Source organism: Anabrus simplex, chromosome 1 (assembly GCF_040414725.1).
Source record: "Anabrus simplex isolate iqAnaSimp1 chromosome 1, ASM4041472v1, whole genome shotgun sequence".
Classification (NCBI taxonomy): Eukaryota; Metazoa; Arthropoda; class Insecta; order Orthoptera; family Tettigoniidae; genus Anabrus; species Anabrus simplex.
The window spans coordinates 808819724-808843784 of record NC_090265.1 but is presented as its reverse complement, the minus strand read 5'-3'; the positions used below and the strand labels follow the sequence as shown (position 1 = coordinate 808843784).

Here is a 24061-nt window from a genome sequence, read left to right as displayed (position 1 = left end):
GGATTTCTAGGGAGTCTTTCATTTTCATGCCCTTCGTGCCTCTTGTCTTCCTTCGGCCGATACCTTCATTTTTCGAAGTGTCGGACCCCTTCCCTTCTTTCTAGTCGTACTTCCTCTTAAAACAATAATCACCACCACCACCATCCCTGCAAGTCATTATTTCTTCTGTGTAACAGTGTACAGATTGCTCCATCTGTCACACTATAAGTTTTGTTATACACCAAGATCTAGTCAAATGTTCCCGCAGGCAAGCTCAGATTCTTTCAAATTACAATTGCATCTAAATCACACGACACTTTGAAACACATAGACACCATATCAATTATCACTATCTAAATGATTTTTTTTTGGGGGGGGGGGTAGAAGAATAAGAATAGGTCCACCATTTAGAATTAGAAAAATAGTTTTCCCTAATCTCAGACTTACTGTCAGATGACATATGCACACTACTGTTTTGTAGAAATATTCACGATGTATGTTCCTAATCCACTTCTCTCTTAATGTTTCATTCTTTAGCGAACTTAAGAATAGATGTATGAGAGGCATTGCCATAGTTCGATTTAAATCCGGTTCACAACACGATCAAAACAACCATATTCTCACATGACTGCATATAATTACAGATCTTAGTGACCACTGACCCATATAAATACACTCACACACTTATATTCTACATAGAAACTAATACTTATCGTCAACTTACATGAAATTACTCCGACTGAATAAGAAAACAAAAACGAATAGGCTCACCATTATCGGTTGGAAAGAGATCTTCCCTAACCACAAATTTTGGTTACACACATAGCCTACGATAGTTTGGTATTTGACTTCCAAATTTTCCCGGTGAATATTCCTTATCCATTTCTCCTGTAGAGATCTATCTTCAGGGAATTTAAAAGCTTCAGCAACGGTATAATTAGATCTACAACCACGAACGCAGCAGGAACGACCCATTTTGTACTATGTTACAGCACGGCAATATAAACACTATTATACATTAAAAATACCATCAAATAAACTTTTAACAAAACACCATACTGATAAACCGTTATAGATTACTATTTTACCAAACATATACTTTATACTTCAATAACTCGATCAAAATAACACTCTTTAACAGAATGTAAACACAGATATACACCAACCACATGTCTCAAAAGCTCGCCCACGAAGTCGCCATTTTCCTCCCAATCGATAGTAACATTAAGGTCTGATATATTGTATTCGGTATTGGTTTGGGTCATTCCAGTATCTAACGTCTACATTCGGCAACAAAGGCTTGTATATAACATTACGACCTCGTGCAGTCGGAAACAGCTTAGAAATAAACTCTCGATACTTGCGAATCTTATTTGCATTTACAGCTACTATCGTCTTGTAATTACGTCGTGTTGCGTCAGTAGCAAAACGTATTGCTTTATATTTTTTAAGATCATCTTGTAGGTAAAATTTTATCCTTGTCAGGTATTCGTGAGAAAAGAAGTTCCAAAAGTCCTTTCGTAGGTTTATAGGTAACACCTTTTACAATAAGTTTGTTGCTATTAATCTTAACATTTGAATTTCCTATTCAGAAACAGTCGTCTTGGTAACGAATACCGTAGGTAGTGTCAGTTTGTCCTGTAAGGAGTTTTTCTATATAAGGTGTAAAGAGAGATCCATAGGTACGGTATCTTGAATGAAAGTTCTAAACTGATTACGATACTCTGGAGTGATCATAACCTCAGACAAATCTTGTGTTGAAGGTGTTTCAGCAATAACATCTGTAGTTAAAAACTCAAGACGCTTAGATGGTGAAGTATCGCTAAGATCTTCTTCATTATCCTCTTCTTCAACTATATCTTGCTTCTCCTCTTCCTCTTCTTGCTTTTCTTCTTCTTTATGCTTTTCTTGTTTATGCTTCTCTTCCTCTACATGCTTCTCTTTATCATATGATGTTTGCATAGAAACAAAACTTGAAGTAGAATGTGGCAATGAAGGGCTCCATCCTCATTACATGCCCAAACCACCTCAGTCTGGACATGCTGGCACAATCTAACAATAATGCAACAATCCCAGCTCTCTTCCTAACCACAGCATTCGTTAATTTGTCCAGTTTGGTTTTCTGAATTGTGGACATAAGGAACTTCATCTCAGATGCCTGCAACTGTGATGAGTCTTTCTTAGTTGAGGGTGCAGGTTTCGATAACAAAGGTTAAGAGAGGTATGAAGTATTGATTGAACATCACTAGCTTTGATTTTGTTGGTACTTTAGGATACCAGTGGAGTGTTCGTACTTGCTGGTAATTGTGAGACCTCTTCTGCACTCAATTTACCACCACCTTTGTGGCTACTGTATCTCAAGATATGACACTGCTGTGGTATGTAAAGATTTCCGCTCTTTCTAGTGGATGGTTTCCTAGTATGATGTTTGCTGGTCGTCCCTCTCTGTTTATTGCCATCAGTAATGTTATGACTTTGAACATCTTGAGACTGAACTCCTGGAACTTAACCTTCCATTCTTTGAGTCTCAATTGTACTTGTTCCTCAGTTTGTCCCTAGATCATAACATCAGCGAAAACAATTGCATTTAGTTCACCAGAAGTTTTCGTGATGTTCTTCATTATGTCATTCATGATGGTGATAAACAATAATGGGAATAGTCCACTGCCTTGCTGGACTCCCATTTTGGTATGGAACCAGGATAAATATCCATCATACAGTCATACACAGCTGGTACAGTTCTCATACTGCATCTGAACTTTTCTCACCAGTCTCTCTATGTCTATGTCTTCTCTCTTGCAATGCTGTCATATTCGTTCTGAATATGAATGTCAGTAGGTCAGGTCAGGTACATCCTGCTACCGTATACGTTAGTACACAGTACTACCTGCGACTGACTCGCCGAGGTTGGGCGGCCTTTACCAAATCTGAGAACGAAGGGAGAACCAATGGCTATGGGCAAGAGTTCACCCTTACGAGGCTTGTTGAATCCATTGTGTAGTTAATGACACATAAATTCAATAGCAAGCTCCCGCTTTGCAGATGTGGCAAGGGACAGCTAAAGGCTAAGGGAGATAACCCTGAAAAAATATCTTCGCTCACGTTAGACCTAACAAGTCAGTTAGAGAATAGCTACAATTGCTTTCAACACTTATACGAGCCTTGGATGCAAGCTTCCTATTCAATCAACTGCAGTTTTCCACTGAAGAATGCTTGGCAACGACAATAAACAAAGCTCACAAGCAGTGTTTAAAAGTTGCTGGTGTGGATTCAAGGACTGATGGTTTTACACATGGCCAATAGAATGAAGCCAGTTCATGTGTAATCTCTTTTGACAGCCTTGCAATTCTGCAGCCACAGGGGCGAACACAAAAATGTAGTTAACATGGAAGTTTTATAAAACAACCTAACTTCATTAACCACCACCTTCTTTGACAGCATAACTTGAACCTCACTAGAATTCAGTTGTGATTGGCTGTAGGCAAGGAAACCTGCCATAACAATGAGAACTCCCCAAAAAGCGTGTGACAAGAAGTAGACAAGGGGCCGGATATTATAAGGAGAACTCCCTGAAACAAGTATGGCTGGCTGAGGGAAGGGAGCGTGCCATAATAATAAGAACTCCCCAAAACAAGTTTGATCTGCAGTTGGCAAATATTTTGCCGTTATAATGAGAACTCCCCAAAACGAGTTTTATGGGCAGTAGGGAAGGTGGCCTGCCATAATAATGAGTCTCCCCAAAACGAGTGTGACCAGCATTAGGCAGGGGGCATGCCATAATAATGAGAACTCCCTAAAACGAATGTGTCTGGCAGTAAGGACAATGCCATTATAATGAAATCACCCAAACTCAATCTTGACAGATTATAGGCAAGGGGGCATGCAAATATAATAATAATACATGATGATGATGATGATGATGAAAAATCCTCATCTCAATCTTCACTGGCAGTAGTAAATGAATGCCTGTCATTATAATAAAATCTCTCCAACTCGAATGTGACATAGTAGGAAATGGGGGCTTGCCCCTCTAGAAAAATCTCCCAGAATCAATTTCGATTGGCAGTAGGAAAAGGAGTGCCTGTCATTAAAATAAAATCACCCGAACTCGAATGTGACGTGGTAGAAAAAGGGGGCCTACTTCTTTAGAGAAAACTCCCAGAATCGACTGTGGCTGGCAGTATTGTACTGGTCATGTAAGACTAAACACTACAAAGCAAATATCGCGACCTTCCTGTGGTATTTCTCGGGTAACGCTAAGAGCAATGGAGTGTAATAAAATCTTACAGCACAATTAGTATTTTACTGAGAATTCCTAATATACTGTATGTAGTGCAAGCACATCAGGTAGTTCTCCATAGGTTTTCTTTTTTTTTTTCACCATGTACAATATCTAGGGATTGATTGAGCATGGGATACGGAGCAGAAAATGTCTAATGATCGTTTGTCCGGAAATGAGTGGTAAGTTTATTAGCGACAATTTATTGAATCACTCTTTGTTACAGAAGTGGTGGTCTATTACGGGCTGTACCATGCAGCCAGTTACAGTATGTGTTGAAAATAGTTTCCATGCACCCCCACGCATGTGCCTCAGACAAACGGTGAAACACTGTTGCAAACATTGAATGCTGCTGCTTGTTCGGCAGGGATAGGTCTCCGGTTACAACGTGCTGCCCACCACATGTTGCCATTTGCCTTGCCATAAGGAAACACCACGTCGCCAGGCTCTTGTGTCAAATGCGGAACCAGTGTGTACAGCGCTGTAACACATCCACTACCCAGTGGGTCGGCACGAGAAGTGACACGGACACAACGGTACCAATGACTATGGCAGGAGAGGGTGCAAGGGCATGATGTAGAGGAGCAGTACAACCCTCTATGCGGAAACCACTCATACTGTAACTGTGGTGACATGGTACAGCGTGTATTGGCCTGCAGTCTCTGTAACAAAGTATGATTCAGTACATGTTCACTAGCATGGACACCATGCATTTCCATACATACAATCATTTGACCATTTTTGTTCTGTATACCCTGCGCGATCAATCCCTAGCGTAGGTACACGGTTGAAGAAATCACCCTGTACATTCTAGAAAGTGTTACATAATTTGAATGTACTGGATATCTGATCAAGTTTGTGATACACACATTATAGTTCATTCTGATCTGTTTACTCTAAGGTATGATATTTAATTATTATTTGGGTATTATATAGGTTTCTGGAAAGTGATACTTGTAACATAACCTTCAGCCCATTTGCACTAAATATCAACTTCAAATCTGTTATTTTGATATTCACACCTGAAATGATTCTGTTGACTTTCTTGTTGAAATCTACAATTGTTAGTTATTATACAACCTATTTTTGAATGTGTCTCTTGGTTTAGGCAGCCCACACCTTTGTTTGTATTGCACAGATTCCACGTCAGTGGTATAACAGCAGGAAGCTACCGCAATAGTAACAAATAAAGTGCTGCAAACGTTGCCAGTAAAATGCTAAATACTGTATGTTTTGTTTGCAGGTAGATGCTGTAGAAACTCAAGAGAAGCTTGATGCTGAAAGAACTCCTAAGTCTATCAAGCTTGGTGAAAAGAAACTTGGTGCGGTTGGACCTAGGGTCAAGAAGGCTCTTACTATTGAAAAACATTCACCAATTGGAAAACAAATTGAAGCAAAGTGTGATAAAGAGCTTTCGAAGAAATATGAGAATTCCGAAAAAGCTATGGTTAAAATTGAACCGGTAAGGAATGTTGTAATTCAAGAGGAACATTGCAAATTGTAAAATGAAATAAGTACTGGTAGTGGATTTGTACATAAAAAATCACCCCACTCTTTGGTTTTTCTTATGTTGTATTGGTAAAAACAAGATGCGTATTCATGAAGTAGATGAGGTCTATAAATTAGACAAATAGGAAGAGAAATACTTCCTGAAATATATATTTTTGCAGATCTGTTCTCATATTCACATAACCAACCCCTTAACAGCACAGTTCTAATGAAACTATTGCTCAGTCTTGGAGATTTTTCACAATATATTATTCCAATATAGGTGAGCCATTAACTCGTCATAACAAAGGTGTTTTTTTAAATAAATCACTTCAACTTATGGGACTCAAACCACCTAATCACGGATTCAGACCGTATGGACTTGAAGCAATAACAGTCATAGCATAGGGATGGAGCCTGGTATATGTTTATTATAAACGTATAAATGTATTTTGAATAATTTCTTCTTGATAGAATCTTCTTGTACTAAAAGCAGAACAACAGAGCCAGGTTTGCTCGCCCATCCATGCCAGCCAATGGAAAATGCAACGTTGCCTAGGTAAATAAAGGGATACACTGGCGAGCTGTGTTCGATATCTATATTTCTTTCCATGCAGGAAACTCATTATACAATAGTTCAATTGTTTTGGTAATGCTGTGTTTGAGCACTAAAAATCCTGAAGCTCTCCTTCCAAGCCCTATGATTCTATGACTAAGCATTCGGGAGATACCATCTGCCCTTGAACGCGGATAATTTCAATAACTGCTTCTCCCACATGAGTGAGGAAAAAAAAGAAGGTGCTGAAAGATTTAGGTACTACCCACTTCCCGCGTCAAGGATGGTGTACATAAAAGGAATCTCATCTATAAATAAGATTTCATATTAGTTTTAGCTTAATATAATTTATTTAAAAAATGTAGGAAGAAACAATTAATGTAATGCATTTAAAATTCAAAATAGAATGTTTCATAATCTTCTAGTATGTTCAATTCATTTGTTGATGATTACATTTTATGTTATTTTTGCTTATCATCATTGAAATCGGCTAGAACTCATCTTATTCACAACATTGATAAATAAACATATTATTACATGCTATCTTCCCCTGTAACAAAGAATTAAGTTTCGTTACAATAACGTTCTCTCAAGGTAATATACTTCGTTATCTGAAATAGTCTTGCATGCTTATATCACAGTTCAATAAAGCACAATGCTTAATAACTTTATTCTTCAAGTATCTTTGCTTCTTTTTGTTTCACTTGTGTCGGGAATTTCAATTAGTTTCTTGTTCTCTTTTTCAGCCAAATATATGCTGACAATAAATTAATACTATTCTGTCATTCACAATTATATCATACAGTTACCATTCCTGTTCAAGGTAAAGATACCATAAAGTCTGGCTTGTCATATACAACCGTAAATAATTATAATTAGAACTATCATATTTCGCGTTAAATAACTAATTTTAGGGAAAACTCATACTTGAATACTTAATACGATATCAATCCTGTATGTGTTGTTATATGCAGTAGCAATGATCCTCTAATGATAATCTAATGATGCCATGATTCATTTAAAAGAGTGCAGCTATTAAACAGAATTTCTACTTTACATGTCCAAGTGCAATAAACAGTAGCTTTTGTAGGGATACCCTTAGATGACCATGACTTAACATCCTACTTCATGAAGGTTAAAACTATACATTGCCATTACTATAATGCATATTCTTGATATCATACAATATTACTCTACTTGTAGCAATTGCTATCCAAGATTGCATTCATTACGTACATGTCCGTCTCGTTGGCTGAATGGTCAGTGTACTGGCCTTCGGTTCAGAGGGTCCTGGGTTCGATTCCCGGCCGGGTCGGGGATTTTAACCTTCATTGGTTAATTCCAATGGCCTGGGGGCTGGGTGTTTATGCAGTCCCCAACATCCCTGCAACTCACACACCACACATAACACTATCCTCCACCACAATTACACACAGTTACCCACACATGACAGATGCCGCCCACGCTCATCGAAGGGTCTGCCTTAGAAGGGCTGCCCTCAGCTAGATATAGCCATGCGAAAAAAAAAAATCCTACACATGGCAGGTACCGCCAACCCTCATCGGAGGGTCTGCTTTAAAAGGGCTGCACTCGGCTAGAAATAGCCACAAGCAATTATTATTATTATTATTATTATTATTATTACGTACATTACTCTAAACCTTCCATCTCTTCTTTCATTTCATCGTAGTATATCCTTTGATTGAATTCATCTTTCATTTCCTTCCTATAATAAACGTATGTCCTCTTAAATTATGCATTTCAACACATATTTCTACTTATTAACCTCAACTTTTCAAAATAATGACTTCCCTCAACGCACAATTAATCTTATTCTCATATACTATTAACATAGGATCACATCTTTTTAATTCGTAATACCATTATCCTGTCTGAAGATGTTCCTACATATTATCTTACAATAACAACGTATTACCTCTTTGCATTCTCAGAATATATCACCTACATTCCTTTCATACTACTACTTGGAATCTTCTTATAAGACCGTCGTCTTCAGCTATTGCATAACGTTTCTTGGATTGTATATCTCTTTTAATTAACTGGGATTTGCTTATTTTCATGGATGACTACCTCACTCCTTTTGCATCAATCTATACTGAAATAACTCACGAGAGTCTAACTCTTTGTAGGTTATTTTTGACGATCTAAAACGGCACTAATTCAACACTTGACTATACATGGTCTACAAATATATTATATACCAAGTTACATATTTTAATGCAAGAAACTTATCTTATTTCCATCCGCTCCTGGAATGGCCTAGGTCTGGTTCATTTTCTGCATCTGACAGCGATACTCGTGGTTGGTGGCTGGCAAGGCAGACGTTCTCTGCGATTTAGGCTTGTCATGGTTCGGCTCAGGTAACCTCGGGTAGACTGTCACCCATCTTCCTAATGGGATTCCATCTTTAGATGATCGATTATGAAATTAGAATGCATAATTGATATCAGCTGACACATGTTAATAATATTCAAGGCCTTCTAATTGATCAGCTCTTTTTCTTTATAAATTTCTTGGGTTGGTCTCTAATTTGTATACTCAGACCTTCAATATGTCAGCAGTTATCACCAAATTTATATTAAACTGGTCTGTTTCATAAGTTTTGGCAAGATTAACACATTATTGTAGCCCCTTTCTTCTTTGGTCGTTTGATTTTTATCGGAAGACTTTTGCCTCTTATCTTCGATATGTCCATATGCTGGGATTGCCAATGAATTTATCATTTTTTTCTCAGTATTGGGTCTTCTAAACATTCTGTCTTTACACTGCCATCATGATTATACACTAACTGACAGTGACAATGCAACACCAAGGAGGAGTGGTTCAAAAAGGATGAAAGTTGGGGGAAAAACAGAGACGGCACGGATGAATAATTGATGTTTATTTCAAACCGATATGCAGGTTACACAATGCGCACGGCATCGACTCAGTAGGATGTAGGACCACCGCGAGCGGCGATGCACGCAGAAACACGTCGAGGTACAGAGTCAATAAGAGTGCGGATGGTGTCCTGAGGGATGGTTCTCCATTCTCTGTCAACCATTTGCCACAGTTGGTCGTCCGTACGAGGCTGGGGCAGAGATTGCAAACGGCGTCCAATGAGATCCCACACGTGTTCGATTGGTGAGAGATCCGGAGAGTATGCTGGCCACGGAAGCATCTGTACACCTCGTAGAGCCTGTTGGGAGATGCGAGCAGTGTGTGGGCGGGCATTATCCTGCTGAAACAGAGCATTGGGCAGCCCCTGAAGATACGGGAGTGCCACCGGCCACAGCACATGCTGCACGTAGCGGTGGGCATTTAACGTGCCTTGAATACGCACTAGAGGTGATGTGGAATCATATGCAATAGCGCCCCAAACCATGATGCCGCGTTGTCTAGTGGTAGGGCGCTCCAAAGTTACTGCCGGATTTGACCTTTCTCCACGCCGACGCCACACTCGTCTGCGGTGACTATCACTGACAGAACAGAAGCGTGACTCATCGGAGAACACGACGTTCCGCCATTCCCTCATCCAAGTCGCTCTAGCCCGGCACCATGCCAGGCATGCACGTCTATGCTGTGGAGTCAATGGTAGTCTTCTGAGCGGACGCCGGGAGTGCAGGCCTCCTTCAACCAATCGACGGGAAATTGTTCTGGTCGATATTGGAACAGCCAGGGTGTCTTGCACATGCTGAAGAATGGCGGTTGACGTGGCGTGCGGGGCTGCCACCGCTTGGCGGCGGATGCGCCGATCCTCGCGTGCTGACGTCACTCGGGCTGCGCCTGGACCCCTCGCACGTGCCACATGTCCCTGCGCCAACCATCTTCGCCACAGGCACTGCACCGTGGACACATCCCTATGGGTATCGGCTGTGATTTGACGAAGCGACCAACCTGCCCTTCTCAGCCCGATCACCATACCCCTCGTAAAGTCGTCTGTCTGCTGGAAATGCCTCCGTTGACGGCGGCCTGGCATTGTTAACTATACACGTGTCCTGTGGCACACGACAACACGTTCTACAATGACTGTCGGCTGAGAAATCACGGTACGAAGTGGGCCATTTGCCAACGCCTTGTCCCATTTATCGTTCGCTACGTGCGCAGCACAGCGGCACATTTCACATCATGAACATACCTCAGTGGCGTTAGTCTACCCTGCAATTGGCATAAAGTTTTGACCACTCCTTCTTGGTGTTGCATTTGCTCTGTCAGTCAGTGTATATCTTTTTATGTTATGTTAATCTCAGACTTCTGTGACAAACAATGAAATTATTCATCCACTTAATCTCGTTACAGGTAATCGCGTTTACTCTAACTTGATTGAAAGTCCACTTTTGGAAGGAATAGTGTAATAGTACAGTATGCTGGAGAAGTTGGTTTGGAGAAGCTCCTTAGGTGAAATATTGTGGTATCAGGTTACTGTTTTAGAAGTTGAAGAAGTGCAGTGAGATGAAGTTTTGTATTCATATTGTCTCTTAGCAAGCCAAGTAGCAGTCGTATACTGGATGGTGGTATCACTCATAAAGTTTTACACATTAAAACATGAAGTGTAATTTACAGTGTGTACGGCTTTTCAAATACAGAAGTGCGTGAGAACAGAGTATTTCCCCCAAAACGGGAGCTGACAGCTGAAGCACGCAGTGTGGGTGTACACTCAATGTCCACTATTCTTTCTGATCCCAGAAAGAATGTTGAAATAGGGAATAAGGCCATGATTAGATCACCGGGGAAAATTCACCCACGTCAGAAACATACAACAAATTTGGACGATTTTTAAGAGTTCGTTTTACACCAAACAATATTTGACTTTAATGTTGGAGAATTACCAGCACCTAAGAACTTGGTGTACTTAATGAAAGAGAATATTTACTATAAGGGCCTCTTCCATTCTGTTTTACTGTTGTTAATGATTTACTCCCGTGTCCTTCGCCGATCTGCTATGTCCACCTTTATGATGTCCATCCAGTGCATTCTTGGTCTTTCCACCATCCATTTTCCTGCCACATGTTTCTCCAAGTTAACATATGCTATCCTTGTTGGCTCCATCCTCATTACATGCCCAAAACACCTCAGTCTGGACATGCTGACACGATCTAACAATGATGCAACAATCCCAGCTGCTTTCTTAAACACAGCATTCGTTAATTTGTCCAGTTTGGTTTTCTGAATTGTGGACAAAAGGAACTTCATCTCAGATGCCTGCAGCTGTGATTAGTCTTTCTTAGTGACGGTGCAGGTTTTGATAACAAAGGTTAAGATATGTATGAAGTATTGATTGAACATAACTAGCTTTGATTCTGTTGGTACTTTAGATACTAGAGGAGTGTTTGTACTTGCTGGTAATTGTGAGACCTCTTCTGCACTCAGTTTGCCACCTCTTTTTTGGCTACTGCATCTCAAGGTATGAGACTGCCGAGGTATGTAAAGCTTTCTGCTCTTTATAGTGAATGGTTTCCTTGTATGATGTTTGCAGGTCGTCCCTCTCTATTTATTGCCATCAGTAATGTTATGACTTTGAACATCTTGAGACTGAACTCCTGGAACTTAACCTTCCATTCATTGAGTCTCGATTGTACTTCTTTCTCAGTTTGTCCCTAGATCATAACATCATCAGCGAAAACAATTGCATTTAGTTCACCAGAAGCTTTCTTGATGTTCTTCATTATGTCATCCATGATGGTGACAAACAATAATGGGAATAGTTCACTGCCTTGCTGGACTCCCATTTTGGGCTGAAACCAGAATGAATGTCTATCATACAGTCATACACAGCTGGTATAGTTCTCATACTGCATCTGAAATTTTCTCACAAGTCTCTCTGGCACATTTCTTTTTCTCAGGCATTCCTATGTCTTCTCTCTTGCAATGCTGTCATGTCCGTTCTTAATATGAACATCAGTAGGTCAGGTCAGGTACATCCAGCTACCGTATGCGACAGTACACGGTACTACCTGCAACTGACTCGCCGAGGTTGGGCGGCCGTTACCAAACCTGAGAACAAAGGGAGAACCAATGGCTTTGGGCAGGAGTTCACCCTTAGGGGGCTTGTTGAAGCCATTGTGTAGAAAATGACACATAAATTCAACAGAAAGCTCCCGCTTTGCAAATGTGGCAGGGTAAAGATAAAGGCTAAGGGAGATAACCCTGAAAGAAAATCTTCTCTCATGTTAGACCTAACAAGTCAGTTGGAGAATAACTGCAATCGCTTTCAACACTTATATGAGCCTTGGATGCAAACTTCCCATTCAAGCGACTGCAGTTTTCCACTGAAGAATGTTTGGCAATGACAATAAACAAAGCTCACAGGTATTCTTTAAAAATTGCTGGTGTGGATTCAAGGACTGATGGCTTTACACATGGCCAATAGTTTGTAGCCAGTACATGCGTAACTTCTCCCTACAGCCTTGCGATTCTGCTGCCACAGGGGCGAGTGAAAAATGTGGTTAACATGGAAGCTTTATAAAATAACCTAACTTCAACAACCACAACCTTCTTTGACAGCTTAATTTGAACTGCACTAGATTCAGCTGCGATTGGCAGTAGGCAAGGAAACCTGTCATAACAATGAGAACTCCCCAAAAAGAGTGTGACGGGAAGTAGACAATGGGCCGGATATTATAAGGAGAACTCCCCAAAATAAGTAGGGCTGTCTGTAGGCAAGGGAGCCTGCCATAACAATACGAACTCCCCAGAGCAAGTGTGATCTGCAGTAGGCAAATGGCTTGCTATTATAATGAGAACTCCCCAAAACGAGTTTTGTGGGCAGTAGGCAAGGTGGCCTGCCATTATAATGAGTCTCACCAAAATGAGTGTGACCAGCATTTGGCAAGGAGCATGCCATAATAATGAGAACTCCCCAAAATGATTGTGTCTGGCAGTTGGCAAGAGGCATGCCATAATAATAACTCATCAAGACTGGTATGACCAGCAGGAGGCAAGGGGCCTGCCATTATAATGAAATCACTGAAACTCGATCTTGACAGATTATAGGCAAGGGGGCATGCAATAATAATAATAATAATAATAATAATAATAATAATAATAATAATAATAATAATAATAATAATAATAATAATAATACATGATGATGATGAAAAATCCCCATCTCAAACTTGACTGGCAGTAGAAAATGAATGCCTGTCATTATAATAAAGAAAATTCCCAGAATCGATTTTGACTGGGAGTAGGAAATAAATGCCTGTCATTACAATAAATCTCCCAAACTCGAATGTAACGTAGTAGGAAAAGGGGGCCTACCTCTCTAGAGAAAATTCCCAGAATCGACTGTGGCTGGCAGTATTGCGCTGGTCAAGTAGGACTATACACTAAAAAGCAAATATCGTGACCTTTGTGTGGTACTTCTTGGGTAACGCTAAGAGCAATTGAGTGTAATAAAATTTTACAGCACAATTAGTATTTTACTGAGAATTCCTAAAATTCTTTATGTAGTGCAGGCCTATCAGGTAGTTCTCTATACTGGGTGGTTTTTGACCATGTACAATATCTAGGGATTGATTGAGGGCAGGATACGGAACAGAAAATGTCTAATAATCGTTTGTCCTGAAATGCATGGTTTGTTTGTTAGGGACAATTTATTGAATCATTCTTTGTTACAGAAACGGTGGTCTATTACGGGCTGTGCCATGCAGCCAGTTACAGTATGTGTTGAGAACAGTTTCCCTGCACCTCCACGCATGTGCCTCAGACAAACGGTGAAACACTGTTACAAACATTGAATGCTGCTGCTGTTTTTGGCAGGGATAGGTCTCCGGTTACAACGTGCTGCCCACCTACTGATGCCATTTGCCTTGCCGTAAGTAAACACCACGTTGAGAGGCTCTCGTGTCAAATGCGGAACCAGTGTGAACAGCGCTGTAACACATCCACTACCCAGTGGGTCGGCACGAGAAGTGACACGGACACAACGGTACCAATGACTATGGCAGGAGAAGGTGCAAGAGCATGATGTAGAGGAGCAGTACAACCCTCTGGGCGGAAACCACACATACTGTAACTGTGGTGACATGGTACAGCTCATATTGACCTGCAGTCACTCTAACAAAGTATGATTCAATACATGTTCACTAGCATAGACACCATGCATTTCCACACATACAATCAATTGACAATTTTTGTTCTGTATCCTCTCCGCGATCAATCCCTAGAGTAGGTACACGGTTGAAGAAATCATCCTGTATATTCTAGAAAGTGATACTTAATTTGAATGTACTGGATATCTGATCAATTTTGTGATACACATATTATTATCCATTCTGATCTGTTATACTCTAAGGTATGATATTTAATTATTATTTAGGTATTATATAGATGCCTGGAAAGTGATACTTGTAATATAACCTTCAACCACTATGCACTAAACATCAACTTCAATTCTGTTATTTTGTTATTCTCACCTGAAATGATTCTGTTGACTTTGTTTTTGAAATCTACTATTGTTAGTTATTATTCAACCTATTTTTGAATGTGTCTCTTGTATTACACAGATTCCACGTCAGTGGTATAACAGTAGGAAGCTACAGCCATAGTAACAAATAAAGTGCTGCAAACGTTGCCAGTAAAATGCTAAATATTGTATGTTTTGTTTGCAGGTAGATGCTGTAGAAACTCAAGAGAAGCTTGATGCTGAAAGAACTCCTAAGTCTATCAAGCTTGCTGAAAAGAAACTTGGTGTGGTTGGACCTAGGGTCAAGAAGGCTCTTACTATTGAAAAACATTCACCAATTGGAAAACAAATTGAAGCAAAGTGTGATAAAGAGCTTTCAAAGAAATATGAGAATTCCAAAAAAGCTATGGTTAAAATTGAACTGTTAAGGAATGTTGAATTTCAAGAGGAACATTGCAAATTGTAAAATGAAATAAGTACTGGTAGTGGATTTGTACATAAAAAATCACCCCACTCTTTGGTTTTTCTTATGCTGTATTGGTAAAATCAAGATGTGTATTCATGAAGTAGATGAAGTCTATAAATTAGACAAATAGGAAGAGAAATACTTCCTGAAATATATATTTTTGCAGATCTGTTCTCATATTCACATAACCAACCCCTTAACAGCACAGTTCTAATGAAACTATTGCTCAGTCTAGGAGATTTTTCACAATATATTATTCCCCCCGTGTGCTAGGCTGGGCTCATCAGTTGGTACCTAGCACACCTACCAAGACGCATGGCTAGTAGTGCATACCGTGGAGGCCACTGCATTGGTTAATTGTAGCCACCGGCAGTGCCAATGCACTATGAGAGACTTTGTCTCATTGCCAAAAATCGATGCCTGTTTGGCCATCAGATGATATAGATGTTGATTCGTATAGGGAATCTGAAATATTTGTTCCGAATTAGTAAATTTATAATACCCATATAAATGGTCCGTTATTGGACATTATAAATTTTCCAACTAACTCATTCCTGGTTGCCAGCGTTTTGCCCCCGTGTGTTAGGCTGGGCTCATCAGTTGGTACCTAGCACACCTGCCAAGATGCATGGCTAGTAGTGCATACCGTGGAGGCCACTGCGTTGGCTAATTATAGCCACCGGCAGTGCCAATGCACTATGAGAGACTTTGTCTCATTGCCAAAAATTGATGCCTGTTTGGCCATCAGATGATATAGATGTTGATTCGTATAGGGAATCTGAAATATTTGTTCCGAATTAGTAAATTTATAATACCCATATAAATGGTCCGTTATTGGACATTATAAATTTTCCAACTAACTCATTCCTGGTTGCCAGAGTTTTGCCCCCGTGTGTTAGGCTGGGCTCATCAGTTGGTACCTTGCACACCTGCCAAGATGCATGGCTAGTAGTGCATACCGTGGAGGCCACTGCGTTGGCTAATTATAGCCACCAGCAGTGCCAATGCACTATGAGAGACTTTGTCTCATTGCCAAAAATTGATGCCTGTTTGGCCATCAGATGATATAGATGTTGATTCGTATAGTGAATCTGAAATATTTGTTCCGAATTAGTAAATTTATAATACCAATATAAATGGTCCATTATTGGACATTATAAATTTTCCAACTAACTCATTCCTGGTTGCCAGCGTTTTGCCCCCGTGTGTTAGGCTGGGCTCATCAGTTGGTACCTAGCACACCTGCCAAGATGCATGGCTAGTAGTGCATACCATGGAGGCCACTGCATTGGCTAATTGTAGCCACCGCCAGTGCCATGCACTATGAGAGATTTTGTCTCATTACCAAAAATTGACGCCTGCTTGGCAACGTAGTGGGCTCCACGGTATGCACTACTAGCCATGCGTCTTTGTGGGTGTGCTAGGTACCAACTGATGAGCCCAGCCTAGCACACAGGGGCGAAACGCTGGCAACCAGGAATGAGTTAGCTGGAAAATTTATAATGTCCAATAACGGACGATTTATATTGGTATTATAAATTTACTAATTCGGAACAAATATTTCAGATTCCCTATGTGAATCAACATCTATATCATCTGATGGCCAAGCAGGCATCAATTTTTGGTAATGAGACAAAGTCTCTCATAGTGCATTGTCACTGCTGGTGGCTACAATTAGCCAACTCAGTGGCCTCCACGGTATGCACTACTAGCCATGCGTCTTGGTAGGTGTGCTAGGTACCAACTGATGAGCCCAGCCTAGCACACGGGGGTGAAACGCTGACAACCAGGAATGAGTTAGCTGGAAAATTTATAATGTCCAGTAACGGACCATTTATATTGGTATTATAAATTTACTCATTCGGAACAAATATTTCAGATTCCCTATGCGAATCAACATCTATATCATCTGATGGCCAAGCAGGCATCAATTTTTGGTAATGAGACAAAGTCTCTCATAGTACATTGGCACTGCCGGTGGCTACAATTAGCCAACGCAGTGGCCTCCACGGTATGCACTACTAGCCATGCGTCTTGGTAGGTGTGCTAGGTACCAACTGATGAGACGGGGGTGAAACGCTGGCAACCAGGAATGAGTTAGCTGGAAAATTTATAATGTCCCATAACAGACCATTTATATTGGTATTATAAATTTACTCATTCGGAACAAATATTTCAGATTCCCTACGCGAATCAACATCTATAACAGTACCCAGTATTCGGGAGGTAGTGTGATCAAACCCCACTGTCGGTGGCCCTCAAGATGGTTTTCCATGATTTCCCATTTTCACACCAGGCAAATGCTGGGGCTGTACTTTAATTAAGGCCACGGCCGCATCCTTCCCAGTCCGAGCCCTTTCCTGTCCCATCGTTGCCATAAGACCTATCTGTGTCGGTGCGACGTAATGCAACTAGCATTCTCTTTCTTTCTCAATCTGCTAACTGTGTTGATGCGACGTAAAGCCACTAGCAAAAATAAACCCGTAATAGTATGTTCCTTTAAAAAGGAGATAAAAGCGGACTGGAATTCCATACTGTCGTCTGCCAAGTTAAGCACTGAACTACCCGGAAGTCATCGAAGTGTTATCGCAATCTAAGGTGTTATATACACGGCACGTGTACGACCTTGATCAGTGACACTGAGTGGCTGCTCCAGACACTCGAGTGTAAGCTGTGATTCCGCTCTACATTTTTATTCACCCCAAATGCTGAGTGGAAGGCACATCAGCAGGGAGACGCTCAGGCACTCAGCGAGCACACGCTCACTCGCTTAGACTCATTTTTATTCACACCACCCATTAAGATATGAAGTATGGCATTTTAAAGAAGTTTTTCAAATACAGAAGTGCATGAGAACCGAGTTTTTTCCCCAAACCGGGAGCTGACAGCTGAAGCATGCAGTGTGGGTGTACATTCAATGTCCACTATTATTTCCGAACACAGAAAGAATGTCGAAATAGGGAATGAGGCTACGTTTAGTTCACTGGGTAAAATTCACCTAATTCAGAAGCATACAGCCAATTTGGATGATTTTGAAGAGTTTGTTTTACACCAAACAATATTTGACTTTTATGATGGAGAATTACCAGCAACTAAGAACCTGGGGTACCTACTTCATGAAAGAGAAAATTTACTATAAGAGCCTCTTCCATTCTGTTTTACTGTTGCTAATGATGTCCTCCAGTGTCCTTCACCGATCTGCAATGTCCATCTTTACAATGTCCACCCAGTGCATTCTTGGTCTTTCCACCATCTGTTTTCCTGCCACATTTTTCTCCAAGTTAACATATGCTGTCCTTGTTGGCTCCATCCTCATTATATGCCCAAACCCCCTCAGTCTGGACATGCTGGCACAATCTAACAATGATGCAACAATCCCAGCTCTCTTCCTAACCACAGCATTCGTTAATTTGGTATGAAGTATTGATTGAACATCACTAGTTTTGATTTTGTTGGTACTTTGGGATACCAGAGGAGTGTTCATACTTGCTGGTAATTGTGAAACCTCTTCTGCACTCAATTTGCCACCTTCTTTGTGGCTACTATATCTCAAGATATGACACTGCTGAGGTATGTAAAGCTTTCCGCTCTTTCTAGTGGATGGTTTCCTAGTATGATGTTCGCTTTTCGTCCCTCTCTGCTTATTGCCATCACTAATGTTATGAGTTTGAACATCTTGAGACTGAACTCCTGGAACTTAACCTTCCATTCATAAAGTCTCAATTGTACTTGTTACCCAGTTTGTCCCTAGGTCATAAAATCATCAGCAAAAGAAATTGCATTTAGTTCACCAGAAGTCTTCATGATGTTCTTCATTACGTCATCCATGATGGTGATAAATAATAATGGGAATAGTTTACTGCCTTGCTGGACTCCCCTTTTGGTCTGGGACCAGGATAAATATCTGTCATACAGTCATAGACAGCAAGTACAGTTCTGATACTGCATTTGAACTTTTCTCACCAGTCTCGCTGGCACATTTCTTTTTCACAGGCATTCCTATGTCTTCTCTCTTGCAATGCTGTTATATCCGTTCTGAATATGAATGTCAGTAGGTCAGGTCAGGTACATCCTGCTACCGTATGCGTTCGTACACAGTACTACATGCGACTGACTCACCGAGGTTGGGCGGCCATTACCAAACCTGAGAACCAAGGGTTGTAACAATGGCTACGGGCAGGAGTTCACCCTTAGGAGGCTTGTTGAAGCCATTGTGTAGGAAATGACACATAGATTCAACAGAAAGCTCCCGCTTTGCAAATGTGGCAGGGTAAAGCTAAAGGCTAAGGGAGATAACCCTGAAAGAAAATCTTCTCTCATGTTAGACCTAACAAGTCAGTTGGAGAATAACTGCAATCGCTTTCAACACTTATATGAGCCTTGGATGCAAACTTCCCTTCAAGCGACTACAGTTTTCCACTGAAGAATGTTTGGCAATGACAATAAACAAAGCTCACAGGTATTCTTTAAAAATTGCTGGTGTGGATTCAAGGACTGATGGCTTTACACATGGCCAATAGTTTGTAGCCAGTACATGCGTAACTTCTCCCTACAGCCTTGCGATTCTGCTGCCACAGGGGCGAGTGAAAAATGTGGTTAACATGGAAGCTTTATAAAATAACCTAACTTCAACAACCACAACCTTCTTTGACAGCTTAATTTGAACTGCACTAGAATTCAGCTGTGATTGGCAGTAGGCAAGGAAACCTGTCATAACAATGAGAACTCCCCAAAAAGAGTGTGACGGGAAGTAGACAATGGGCCGGATATTATAAGGAGAACTCCCCAAAATAAATAGGGCTGTCTGTAGGCAAGGGAGCCTGCCATAATAATAAGAACTCCCCAGAGCAAGTGTGATCTGCAGTAGGCAAATGGCTTGCTATTATAATGAGAACTCCCCAAAACGAGTTTTGTGGGCAGTAGGCAAGGTGGCCTGCCATTATAATGAGTCTCACCAAAACGAGTGTGACCAGCATTTGGCAAGGAGCATGCCATAATAATGAGAACTCCCCAAAACGATTGTGTCTGGCAGTTGGCAAGAGGCATGCCATAATAATAACTCATCAAGACGGGTATGACCAGCAGGAGGCAAGGGGCCTGCCATTATAATGAAATCACTGAAACTCGATCTTGACAGATTATAGGCAAGGAGGCATGCAATAATGATAATAATAATGATAATAATAATAATAATAATACATGATGATGATGAAAAATCCCCATCTCAAACTTGACTGGCAGTAGAAAATGAATGCCTGTCATTATAATAAAAACTCCCCAACTCATATGTGACATAGTAGGAATAGGTAGAAAAAATTCCCAGAATCGATTTTGACTGGGAGTAGGAAATAAATGCCTGTCATTGCAATAAATCTCCCAAACTCGAATGTAACGTAGTAGGAAAAGGGGGCCTACCTCTCTAGAGAAAATTCCCAGAATCGACTGTGGCTGGCAGTATTGCACTGGTCAAGTAGGACTATACACTAAAAAGCAAATATCGTGACCTTTGTGTGGTACTTCTTGGGTAACGCTAAGAGCAATTGAGTGTAATAAAATTTTACAGCACAATTAGTATTTTACTGAGAATTCCTAAAATTCTTTATGTAGTGCAGGCCTATTAGGTAGTTCTCTATACTGGGTGGTTTTTGACCATGTACAATATCTAGGGATTGATTGAGGGCAGGATACGGAACAGAAAATGTCTAATAATCGTTTGTCCTGAAATGCATGGTTTGTTTGTTAGGGACAATTTATTGAATCATTCTTTGTTACAGAAACGGTGGTCTATTACGGGCTGTGCCATGCAGCCAGTTACAGTATGTGTTGAGAACAGTTTCCCTGCACCTCCACGCATGTGCCTCAGACAAACGGTGAAACACTGTTACAAACATTGAATGCTGCTGCTGTTTTTGGCAGGGATAGGTCTCCGGTTACAACGTGCTGCCCACCTACTGATGCCATTTGCCTTGCCGTAAGTAAACACCACGTTGAGAGGCTCTCGTGTCAAATGCGGAACCAGTGTGAACAGCGCTGTAACACATCCACTACCCAGTGGGTCGGCACGAGAAGTGACACGGACACAACAGTACCAATGACTATGGCAGGAGAGGGTTCAAGGGCATGATGTAGAGGAGCAGTACAACCCTCTGGGCGGAAACCACACATACTGTAACTGTGGTGACATGGTACAGCTCATATTGACCTGCAGTCACTCTAACAAAGTATGATTCAATACATGTTCACTAGCATAGACACCATGTATTTCCACACATACAATCATTTGACAATTTTTGTTCTGTATCTCCTCCGCGATCAATCCCTAGAGTAGGTACATGGTTGAAGAAATCATCCTGTATATTCTAGAAAGTGATACTTAATTTGAATGTACTGGATATCTGATCAATTTTGTGATACACATATTTTTATCCATTCTGATCTGTTATACTCTAAGGTATGATATTTAATTATTATTTAGGTATTATATAGATGCCTGGAAAGTGATACTTGTAATATAACCTTCAACCACTATGCACTAAACATCAACTTCAATTCTGTTATTTTGTTATTCTCACCTGAAATGATTCTGTTGACTTTGTTTTTGAAATCTACTATTGTTAGTTATTATTCAACCTATTTTTGAATGTGTCTCTTGTATTACACAGATTCCACGTCAGTGGTATAACAATAGGAAGCTACAGCCATAGTAACAAATAAAGTGCTGCAAACGTTGCCAGTAAAATGCTAAATATGGTATGTTTTGTTTGCAGGTAGACGCTGTAGAAACTCAACAGAAGCTTGATGCTGAAAGAACTCCTCCTAAGTCTATCAAGCTTGGTGAAAAGAAACTTGGTGTGGTTGGACCTAGGGTCAAGAAGGCTCTTACTATTGAAAAACATTCACCAATTGGAAAACAAATTGAAGCAAAGTGTGATAAAGAGCTTTCAAAGAAATATGATTATTCCGAAAAAGCTATGGTTAAAATTGAACTGTTAAGGAATGTTGTATTTCAAGAGGAACATTGCAAATTGTAAAATGAAATAAGTACTGGTAGTGGATTTGTACATAAAAAATCACCCCACTCTTTGGTTTTTCTTATGCTGTATTGGTAAAATCAAGATGTGTATTCATGAAGTAGATGAAGTCTATAAATTAGAAAAATAGGAAGAGAAATACTTCCTGAAATATATATTTTTGCAGATCTGTTCTCATATTCACATAACCAACCCCTTAACAGCACAGTTCTAATGAAACTATTGCTCAGTCTTGGAGATTTTTCACAATATATTATTCCCCCCGTGTGCTAGGCTGGGCTCATCAGTTGGTACCTAGCACACCTACCAAGACGCATGGCTAGTAGTGCATACCGTGGAGGCCACTGCGTTGGCTAATTGTAGCCACCGGCAGTGCCAATGCACTATGAGAGACTTTGTCACATTGCCAAAAATTGATGCCTGTTTGGCCATCAGATGATATAGATGTTGATTCGTAAAGGGAATCTGAAATATTTGTTCCGAATTAGTAAATTTATAATACCAATATAAATGGTCCGTTATTGGACATTATAAATTTTCCAACTAACTCATTCCTGGTTGCCAGCGTTTTGCCTCCGTGTGTTAGGCTGGGCTCATCAGTTGGTACCTAGCACACCTGCCAAGATGCATGGCTAGTAGTGCATACCGTGGAGGCCACTGCATTGGCTAATTATAGCCACCGGCAGTGCCATGCACTATGAGAGATTTTGTCTCATTACCAAAAATTGACGCCTGCTTGGCAACGTAGTGGGCTCCACGGTATTCACTACTAGCCATGCGTCTTTGTGGGTGTGCTAAGTACCAACTGATGAGCCCAGCCTAGCACACAGGGGCGAAACGCTGGCAACCAGGAATGAGTTAGCTGGAAAATTTATAATGTCCAATAACGGACGATTTATATTGGTATTATAAATTTACTAATTCGGAACAAATATTTCAGATTCCCTATGTGAATCAACATCTATATCATCTGATGGCCAAGCAGGCATCAATTTTTGGTAATGAGACAGTCTCTCATAGTGCATTGTCACTGCTGGTGGCTATAATTAGCCAACTCAGTGGCCTCCACGGTATGCACTACTAGCCATGCGTCTTGGTAGGTGTGCTAGGTACCAACTGATGAGCCCAGCCTAGCACACGGGGGTGAAACGCTGACAACCAGGAATGAGTTAGCTGGAAAATTGATAATGTCCAGTAACGGACCATTTATATTAGTATTATAAATTTACTCATTCGGAACAAATATTTCAGATTCCCTATGCGAATCAACATCTATATCATCTGATGGCCAAGCAGGCATCAATTTTTGGTAATGAGACAAAGTCTCTCATAGTACATTGGCACTGCCGGTGGCTACAATTAGCCAACGCAGTGGCCTCCACGGTATGCACTACTAGCCATGCGTCTTGGTAGGTGTGCTAGGTACCAACTGATGAGACGGGGGTGAAACGCTGGCAACCAGGAATGAGTTAGCTGGAAAATTTATAATGTCCCATAACAGACCATTTATATTGGTATTATAAATTTACTCATTCGGAACAAATATTTCAGATTCCCTACGCGAATCAACATCTATAACAGTACCCAGTATTCGGGAGGTAGTGTGATCAAACCCCACTGTCGGTGGCCCTCAAGATGGTTTTCCATGATTTCCCATTTTCACACCAGGCAAATGCTGGGGCTGTACTTTAATTATGTCCACGGCCGCTTCCTTCCCAGTCTGAGCCCTTTCCTGTCCCAACGTCACCATATGACCTAACTGTGTTGATGCGACGTAAAGCCACTAGCAAAAATAAACCGTAATAGTATGTTCCCTTAAAAAGGAGATAAAAGCGGACTGGAATTCCATACTGTC

The 24061-nt window shown here is 40.7% G+C and overlaps 1 protein-coding gene across 6 annotated transcripts; it reads left to right on the top strand.

Annotated features, from left to right (window-relative positions):
- Window positions 1–1207: 1207 nt before the first annotated feature.
- On the top strand, window positions 1208–22363 carry LOC137496979 (uncharacterized). Of its 6 annotated transcripts, none has more exons than XM_068225237.1 (4): window positions 1729–1790; window positions 5502–5720; window positions 14915–15171; window positions 21943–22363. In XM_068225237.1, exons 1-4 carry the CDS (start codon window positions 1788–1790, stop codon window positions 21944–21946), a joined length of 483 nt encoding a protein of 160 aa, XP_068081338.1. In that variant the 5' UTR covers window positions 1729–1787; the 3' UTR covers window positions 21947–22363. The 6 variants fall into 6 exon arrangements, 4 of the variants coding, with proteins under 4 accessions (XP_068081338.1, XP_068081337.1, XP_068081336.1 ...); XM_068225236.1 differs by having other exon boundaries at window positions 14915–15191; XR_011017560.1 differs by lacking the exons at window positions 1729–1790; window positions 21943–22363 and adding an exon at window positions 1208–1277 and having other exon boundaries at window positions 14915–15342.
- Window positions 22364–24061: the final 1698 nt, after the last annotated feature.